The sequence below is a fragment of the Pinus tabuliformis genome, chromosome 3_1 (genome assembly GCF_031772625.1).
Source record: "Pinus tabuliformis cultivar Carrire ecotype Pingquan chromosome 3_1, CPIR1, whole genome shotgun sequence".
NCBI classification, from domain to species: domain Eukaryota; kingdom Viridiplantae; phylum Streptophyta; class Pinopsida; order Pinales; family Pinaceae; genus Pinus; species Pinus tabuliformis.
The window spans coordinates 51,088,998-51,097,881 of record NC_142301.1 but is presented as its reverse complement, the minus strand read 5'-3'; the positions used below and the strand labels follow the sequence as shown (position 1 = coordinate 51,097,881).

At 35.9% G+C, this 8,884-nt stretch overlaps 1 protein-coding gene across 1 annotated transcript; it reads left to right on the top strand.

Annotated features, from left to right (window-relative positions):
* The first annotated feature begins 1,475 nt into the window (after positions 1-1,475).
* Positions 1,476-3,617, top strand: LOC149185719 (uncharacterized). Its single transcript, XM_089409118.1, has 4 exons — positions 1,476-1,610; positions 2,100-2,453; positions 2,836-3,190; positions 3,490-3,617. Exons 1-4 carry the CDS (start codon positions 1,476-1,478, stop codon positions 3,591-3,593), a joined length of 948 nt encoding a protein of 315 aa, XP_089265244.1. The 3' UTR covers positions 3,594-3,617.
* The last annotated feature ends 5,267 nt before the right edge of the window (positions 3,618-8,884 follow it).

The window sequence follows — 8,884 nt, the reverse complement described above, 5'->3', positions numbered from 1 at the left end:
AAAATAAAAACAACAAAGTCTGGAAATCTTACCCATTTAACTCAGCCACCACTAAAGTTCCTGGGGTGAGTTCGATTCCCAAGCTCAAGTACTGTTCTTGGCTTAATGGCTATCTGTAATTTGTAGGAAGAGATTGCAATAAATTGATACAATTATTAAAAATATTGATTTAAAATTTGACTGTCATTTGGCGTATGCATCTATACTGTATACTGCTACTAGTTTTATTTTTTCCATACGGCAATATTCAGTAGGAGCCAAGTAGCCTTGGCCCATGTAATTTCACTTGATTTCCTTCCCACGAGATATCATGGCTTATGCAAATAGCTTAAGGAATTTCTCTGGCAGGTTGACTAATAATAGTTCTGCAGGTAACTATTTGACTTTACCCAATGAGGTTGCAGGAGCTCCTCAGTCTCTTATGCCTTCCCAAAGTACAAATTCAACACAGAATGCATTTTCGGTAGGGATTGGGACTGGTAACTCTGTTCTCACCTTTGTTGTAGTTTCATTTGGATAAGAAGTTTTATTAGTATACGAGGTGTTCTGGCCCTATAAAGTCAACCAACATCTTGCAGTTGGATATATGGATTCTTGGTACAAGAAATCCAGAACCCATCTCCTCATTTTTTCTCATAGGTTTACCTTGAGAAATGCAAAATCTTGTGCCTGTTAAAGACGTTTTCATTTTTCTTCTACCCTATGTGTGGATTTTACTCAAAATCCATTGACTGACTATCATAACTATGAATTTCCCGGTGTAAGAAGTTCATAACCCATGGGCATTAGGCCTATTTGAATGATTTTCCATCCCATCTTGATTTAGTTGACAATTTTTACTTCCTTAGCTACGAGTTACCATCATTTACCCATTACCCATCTGGGCCATCTCTAACTACGTTTCGTGGTGTGAGAAGTTCATAACAACCTATTGGCATTAAGACTTCTTGAATGATATATTATCCCATTTGCATTTAGACAACTGTTTCACTTCCTTGCCATGCGAGTTACCATCATCTATTCATGATCATACTCAATAAACCCAATTTTATAGACATGATGGATTGGAGGATTTTGAATTTTTGTAATAATCCAAATATTTTACTGCCTCCTTTATGGGATTTGAGTATGGAATCACAAGAAATATGAACTATACTATTTTTTGAGTGCTTTGTTCATGGGTTTTTACCATTGATTTAGACCTAGAAATTGAGCAGACAATTCCACTAAAATTTGCTGCCCTGTTTTTGGGTTTATTACCGGGAATATGAAATCCACTCACGACATTTCCATCTTTCTGTACCATTAAAAATTGAAGAGCCTGTTTGTTTGTTTGTTTGTTTTTTTTTGGCTTCTTTCTTTTATGTTTTTACTGTGAAACTCCCCTACTAATCTACTCTAGCGAAGGCCTTTTGTCTGATCCACTTAGACACCCCTTGTATTTAAGAGTGATGAAGGTAGTTAAGGTTTAATACATGTGCTTGTTTGTTGCAGATGTTGGTGAATCTCTTCTTTATGAAGAGATATGGCATGCATGTGCTGGTCCACTTGTTACTTTGCCTCGTATTGGGGAGAGAGCTTTTCACTTTCCTCAAGGCCACATAGAGCAGGTATGGTGAAATTAATGGAAATGTTGATATGTGCTTCAGGGCAACAACTCAAATTGCATAGGTTTTTGAAAATCTATTGCCAATGTATCTTTCAAAATATAAACAATCTAATCATATTTATTGATTGTGTACACCATAATAGGTTATGCATCAACAAACCAAGGGGTTGATAAGCATATGCCACTGTATAATTACGCTGTAAGGCGTTTCCCTCTGGGAAGAACTCCCTTATATGCCACCGTGTCTTATTTTCGACCATTGATCTGATGTGTTAGACGATTAAAAGAGATTGTGCCGTTGGATCAGATCATTATAGTTGGAATTTTAATCAGCGCTGGTTGAACTCCCTGTTTATCTCATGCTGGAGAGATTACCCGCTCGAAACCCTTCGCAGACAGTAGTGATGGCTTCGCTGGAGTTTCGATTTCCTTGGCATCTTCTGAATTTTCTATAGTTATCTATAGACAAATTTCCTGGCTGCTTTCTCAGTTTGAAAATCCCAATTCAGTGCGGATAGACCACTTCAATTTTCTGTCCGAGTGCAAAGATCTGCGGGCCCTGAGCGGAATTTTGGATTCCCTCAAATCTGAGGGTTTTGTTTTTCCATTCAGTACCCGCAAACAACTTTGCTCTCAGCTGCTCCTCCGAGCCCTTAACGCCAATTCTGTTGTCGAGGCCCAGAGTTTGGTGGATTACGCCAAATGCATTGTAGATTTCAGTTTTCATGCCCTCAGGGAAGCAATGTTCGAATTAGGGTTTGGCAAATCCTCGAATGAGAAGATGCTTTATGCTGTGGAGGAGAAGATTTGCAGCTCCATTTTTGATCAAGATCGTCTTTTAGAGGTATTTAATTTACCTCATTTAAGGTTCAGGATTGAATTTTAAAGTTCAGTAGAGATCGACCAGGTTCGTGATTCATATCTTAGAATTTAAACTGCAACGATAGGTTGGGGTTCATGATTTCGGTTTTAAGGATCCATTAACATTGTGTTTAGAGTATAAATGATGTATTTTAAACTGCATATCTGACTTAGGAGTCTAGGGTTTAGACTTGAGAACGCCAACAGCAAACGGCTCTGTTCTAGAGTGCAGGTTTTAGATTTTATAATTCGAAGGTAGCCGAGTGTTAACGTTTAGGATTTATTATTAAAAATGGGGGTTTAGGGTTTAGCGTTTAACGTTTATGTTCAGAAGTTAATGGTTATTTCATTTTGGTGATTTTTAGTATGTGCTGGAGAAAGAGGCAAAGGAGGAGGAGGAAGCTTTGATGAAGTCTAGACTAGCAATTTATCTTGGAAATGGATTGCAATCTAAAGATTCAGAGACCAGGTTGTTGGCACTTAAATTGGCATGCTCCTGCTGCTTCAATTCCAGACTCATTTTTTTCAGGCTTCTACCTATATTTGAGACGACACTCTATCATGAGGATTGTTCCATGCGTGAATACGTGCTGGCATGTCTGATGGATTTGATCTTTATCCACCATTCAACTATTCGTTTACAAATTGTCTTCCATTTTATTTCCCCCTTCCTGTATGCTCCAACACCTACCCTTCAGCTCGCGGCTGTTATTGGTTGTGGTAAGTTCTGTTCATCTGTGTCTAGAATACATTTGTTTTGATGCCACATTTTTGTGCCTCTTTCTTCTACATACTTATTTTGTTTTTTTGGGTTTGATAGCCTAGGTATAGGATCTACTTTGGCATCCTACTTGTTTTTATACTGATGTGCTTTTAAAGTCCGATTTACCTGCTTTTATGTTCATGGGTTTCAGATTAATAAAATTATCAAATCTTATCTTTTTCCTCAAGTTAGAATTTTGGTGAATTTCATTTAGTTATAATTTTGATGAAATTGATAGTGTTCATAATATTTCCAGGGCGCCTTCTCCTGTATGATTGCTTCCCAGACGAAACAGAGTGCTTATTGAGTATAATGCTTCAGCGCCATGTTTATAGCCTCCCGGATTACTGTTCCCTGTGAGTATCTCCACTCTTAATTGAGAGCCACGAGAAACTGTTTGTCAACTTTGGATTCCTATCTGAGTGAAATCTGTTATGCATCAGCACAAGTGCTAAGAATGAAGAGTAGATTGACAAAATAGTCAGCCTGCAAGCATGGAACAATTTCAACCAGTAGGTTTTTACTATTTCATTCATTTGACAGCTTGAGCATGGGCACCATACTGTAATCGGTAATAGGGCCTTGGAAGGGTATTAAAGGTGACAGATGCCACAACCAAGTATACTGATAAAATCCTTGATGTATCTTGGGGCACTGTGTACATTATCTGTATCTTCATATAGGTACAAAGGATTGCATTTGCACCATTTTCAAATTGTTTTATATTTTAGACCCGGTGCCATCTGAGAAATGGACCAAGCTGAGTATCATGATGTATATTTTGTATAACTACGACACATTTGGTGTGGGACTGGCTCTCTTTCCCAAGGGTAATAATCAAATTGTAAATCTCTCCTTGCAGAAAGTTTAAAGCCCTGGTTGCCCTTGTGTTGCACACAGATAGGGCACTCCTCAGACAATTTAATTACCTGCACCAACAGAATTCACAGAAATGGTAGCCTGAATCAGTTATATATGTTCTTTCAAAAATATATGGATTTAATAATGCAAATGAGTGCTTGGTTTATCTCACCTTTGGCACACATTTGAAACAAAATAAGTGGCTACATGCTAATTGCTTCGGCTCCACAACGGCATCTGCACATAGATTTATGGGTAGAAGTTTCAGATTTTGTTGTCTGTTGTTAGAATACAGATAAATCATTGAAATAACAATGTAAAAAAAACGAATATTCTAAGTACCCAGGCATATAGAACAAGTAAGTTCCTTATCGATAGCAGATTTTGATGATGCTTGTGTTAAAACTTTGGAAATAGTGGGCATGTTCCCCATTGTTTTCTCTGTAGTATATAACACTGTTTTAATACCATTGGATCCATTAAGATTTGAAAATGGACTCTCTGGAAGGTTATGTCCATAGCTGTTGCAAGGAAAGAAACTCACTGATCATTACCTTTTTATAATAATCACCAAAACAAAACAAAGTAGCTTCTATTCAACTACTTCCAGGAACCCATTATTGACATCTTGTTTTCTAAGTAAATCTTTGTCATGTTCTTTATTTTACAGAACTGCAGACTGTGGATGATGGTCTCTACTTTTCTTGATCATCATTGTCCCGCTTAGGCTTATCTTCGTTATTCTCCAGTACCTCAAGCAGGTACCCAAGATGATCGGTTGAAGGAAACTTGTTGAGATCTGCATAAGAGGATGAATGAAATTACTTAAATGCAAAGTGACAGTCTCTAGAGAACAGATTGGAAAGTTATCCATATATCAGGAAATTAACAGCTTGACATATCCATCCCCAAAGATTTTGTATGAATGAGTTAAATTTTACTCTCGATGGAAATACTGAAGCACTTGTGGCCAGTGGAATGTGTGTCCATGGAGGGTAAGATTTTAGTAACCGTTACCAAACTATTGTGAAATGTATTCCAGAATATCTAGTAAGGATTTGTGAGATTGTCTTTTCTAGTGATGGTCACAAATCATGACCACAACATTGCAATTCAGTCAGATCTTTGAGGACCAATGTTCACAATCTATGTGAAACGCCATCTGTACAAATCAAAAATAAATGCCCAAAAGGGTTTAAAATGATATATTGAACGATAAATGGACTGCTGCAACATTTTAATTTTGATGATAAAATGTAAAATATTTTAATTTCAATTACATATATATTATATATCATTTAATTTTTTATAAATTTTTATGGTTAAAATATTTATTTCATTCTATATATACTTTTTTTGACATTCAAAGATACAATTTAAATTATGAAAATCAACACGTTCTATTTTTCACTCTAAAGAAGTTTGCAGGTGAAAAAATTTGAGATCCTTTTCCAGTGAAAAAAATTGATCTTTCTCATTAGATCGCGTACTTAAAATGGATCTATACAATTTGATTTTTCTTGACTTAGGTTAGATCCGTACTTAAAATAAATCTATGTTAATTTTACAGATCAAATATATTTTTAATAATATAGTAATATTAAAAAAATTCTATCCTCAACTTAATCTAAATCACTACAGCAAATTAACAATCCACTATCGTAAAAAATGTTAACCACATATTTTCAACCCAACCTAACTCAACTCAACTCAAATTTCAACAAAACGAGCAACTTAGGTTCATGGATGGGCGTTCAGATCTCTCAAATGCAGCACATTTCGAGGCTAGGTCAGTTACGGTTCTGAAACCATGAGGAAATTTTTCACTTACTAAAACATGCGAATCTCTAATTGACTCCAAGTCATTCTCCTGAAATTTGAGGTTGACCTATTTATACAGAGAAAAAATAATAATATCCGTCGGTCCATGGGAGTCAGAATTTAATGGCCATAATAGGTCGATTGGAGTCAAAAATTTTAATAGGAGCATCACTCTGAATTCCCTCCCTTTTATCTCACAAATAAAAAAAGACTTGTAAATAAAGTATTTAAGTGGCAGCAACCAAGTATACTGATGGATGCTACAACCAAGTATACTGATAAAATCCTTGATGTATCTCGGGGCACTCCTCAGACAATTTAATTACTTGCACCAACAAAATTCACAGAAATGGCAGCCTAAATCAGTTATATATGTTCTTTCAAAAATATATTGATTTAATAATGAAAATGAGTGCTTGGTTTATCTCACCTTTGGCACACATTTGAAACAAAATAAGTGGCTACACGCTAATTGCTTCGGTTCCACAACGGCATCTGCACATAGATTTATGGGTAGAAGTTTCAGATTTTGTTGTCTATTGTTAGAATACAGATAAATCATTGAAATAACAATGTAAAAAAAGCGATTATTCTAAGTACCCAGGCATAAAGAACAAGTAAGTTCCTTATCGATAGCAGATGTTGATGATGCTTGTGTTAAAACTTTGGAAATAGTGGGCATGTTCCCCATTGTTTTCTCTATAGTATATAATATTGTTTTAATATCATTGGATCCATTAAGATTTGAAAATGGACTCTCTGGAAGGTTATGTCCATAGCTGTTGCAAGGAAAGAAACTCACTGATCATTACCTTTTTATAATAATCACCAAAACAAAACAAAGTAGCTTCTATTCAACTACTTCCAGGAACCCATTATTGACAGCTTGTTTTCTAAGTAAAATCTTTGTCATGTTCTTTATTTTACAGAACTGCAGACTGTGGATGAGGGTCTCTACCTTTCTTGATCATCATTGTCCCGCTTAGGCTCATCTTCGTTATTCTCCAGTACCTCAAGCAGGTACCCAAGATGATCGGTTGAAGGAAACTTGTTGAGATCTGCATAAGAGGATGAATGAAATTACTTAAATGCAAAGTGACAGTGTCTAGAGAACATGTCTTGAATAAGTGGGTATCCTAGGTTTACCTTTTGATGCCTTGGATTCTATTTCAAACTGTGGGAATCCATTAGTGAATCTATTCTCAAGGGGGTGAGAAAAAATAATAGGTAGTGATGTTGTAGTTACATCTGGGTAAATATCCATTTCTTTCTTTACACCAACTCTTTCCTTAGGAAAATAAATGTCATTTATAATCAAGCCTTCATAAAACTAGCTGCTATCATATTTCAGGTATCTGGCTCCAGAATATTTCATGTATGGCAAGGTTAATGAGAAGATGGACGTGTATTCCTTTGGAGTAGTTCTTCTAGAGCTAATAACTGGAAGAAAACCAATCAATGACAAGAATCCTAAAGGCCAAGAAAGCTTGGTTATGTGGGTAGGGCTCTAGTGTCCTTGCTTGTTTTGTATTTGATAATTTTGGATTCTTTTGGTTTCTTTGTCTTGGTTCAGAATCTTAATCTCTTGTAAATTTCAAAATTTAGGCAAGGCTGCTTGTTTTGTATTTGATAATTTTGGATTCTTTTGGTTTCTTTGTCTTGGTTCAGAATCTTAATCTCTTGTAAATTTCAAAATTTAGGCAAGGCCATTACTGGCAGCTGGCTCTGTAAAAGAACTTGTAGATCCACTTTTGGAAGATGCTTATGACATGAGGAAGATGAAGAGAATGGTCATTGGTGCAGCATGTTGTCTGAGACAGGCAGCTTAGTTTCGACCTCGAATGAACAGAGTAATTACTCTTATTCTCATTAGTTGCATATATATGTTTCAGTTTATGATCTTATGTCAAATTTAGTTGCTTGAAGACATTTCCTTTCCTGTGAGGAGTTAGTGCTAGAATTGTTTTTTCCCATAACGAAGAATGGCACATGAAATATCGAGTTGATATCCTTCTAACATAGAGTAAAGGGTGTTTAGACCTAGTGTTTAGGGTTGCAATCTAAACATTTGTTTAGTAGTTCAATTTGTAAAATCATCACCCTTAAACAGGTTAGCCCTAAATGCTGATGGTGGATTATGGCAAAATATTCAAAGCCTCAATTGCCAATAATCTATTTTTCCATTAATGAAATATAATATTCTTTGAATATTAGCAAAAGAGATTACATCATATCTCAAACCAAAGCTTCAGTATGCAAATTACCCCTCCCTGAATAGGCAAGAAGAGCCAGCATATCTGCTTTCGCTCCAATATCAAGAGAGTATATAACTTTCCTGAGAATCACTATCCTAGCTGAAATCTGGATTGCAAGATTTGAAGTGAAAGCTTTGGTTTCCCCAAATAAAGTGGCTTACCTTTGCATTAAACTGACTTTGTGAAATTTCAAACAATGGATAAATGTTAATGTAAGAACGTGAACTTATTCTTCCTCATTGTTTGTCTGTAACTTATTATTGCAGACTTTGAAATTACTACGAGGAGAAGGAGATGACCTACCTTATTGGACCAAGAGGTAATTGACAATGTCCATGGAATTAGATGAATTGATTGAGGATGAATCTGGAGAAAACTCTGGGAGTTGTGACATCCAAACTCATCTATCACTTGCAATGCTTGGAGTTGATGATGGTTTGGTATCAAACAGTTGTCCAGATCAAAGTGTAAATCTTGTACATGAGAGCAGAACATTGGAAGATTATTTCTATGGACATTATAGCCGTTCAACAAGATTTGATTGATTTAAATCTACTTCTCTGAGCTTCATAATTTTTCTTACTCCTTGCTTCTGTAAAAGCTTAAATATTTTATACTTGGTGTATTACTGTGAGCCAATGCCACTACTTAGCTATGTTCAATTTCAATCACTCTCCATATTGGCTGAAGCTGTGTCTCAAGTTGAGTGGAGTC

Bases quoted from the DNA above. Each gene is read 5' to 3' on its own strand.
- LOC149185719 (XM_089409118.1), top strand. From the start codon at position 1,476: ATGTGCTTGTTTGTTGCAGATGTTGGTGAATCTCTTCTTTATGAAGAG. The intron at 1,611-2,099 runs GTATGGTGAAAT...CTGCTTTCTCAG, and splicing joins CTCAAGGCCACATAGAGCAG to TTTGAAAATCCCAATTCAGT. The intron at 3,191-3,489 runs GTAAGTTCTGTT...TAATATTTCCAG, and splicing joins CGCGGCTGTTATTGGTTGTG to GGCGCCTTCTCCTGTATGAT.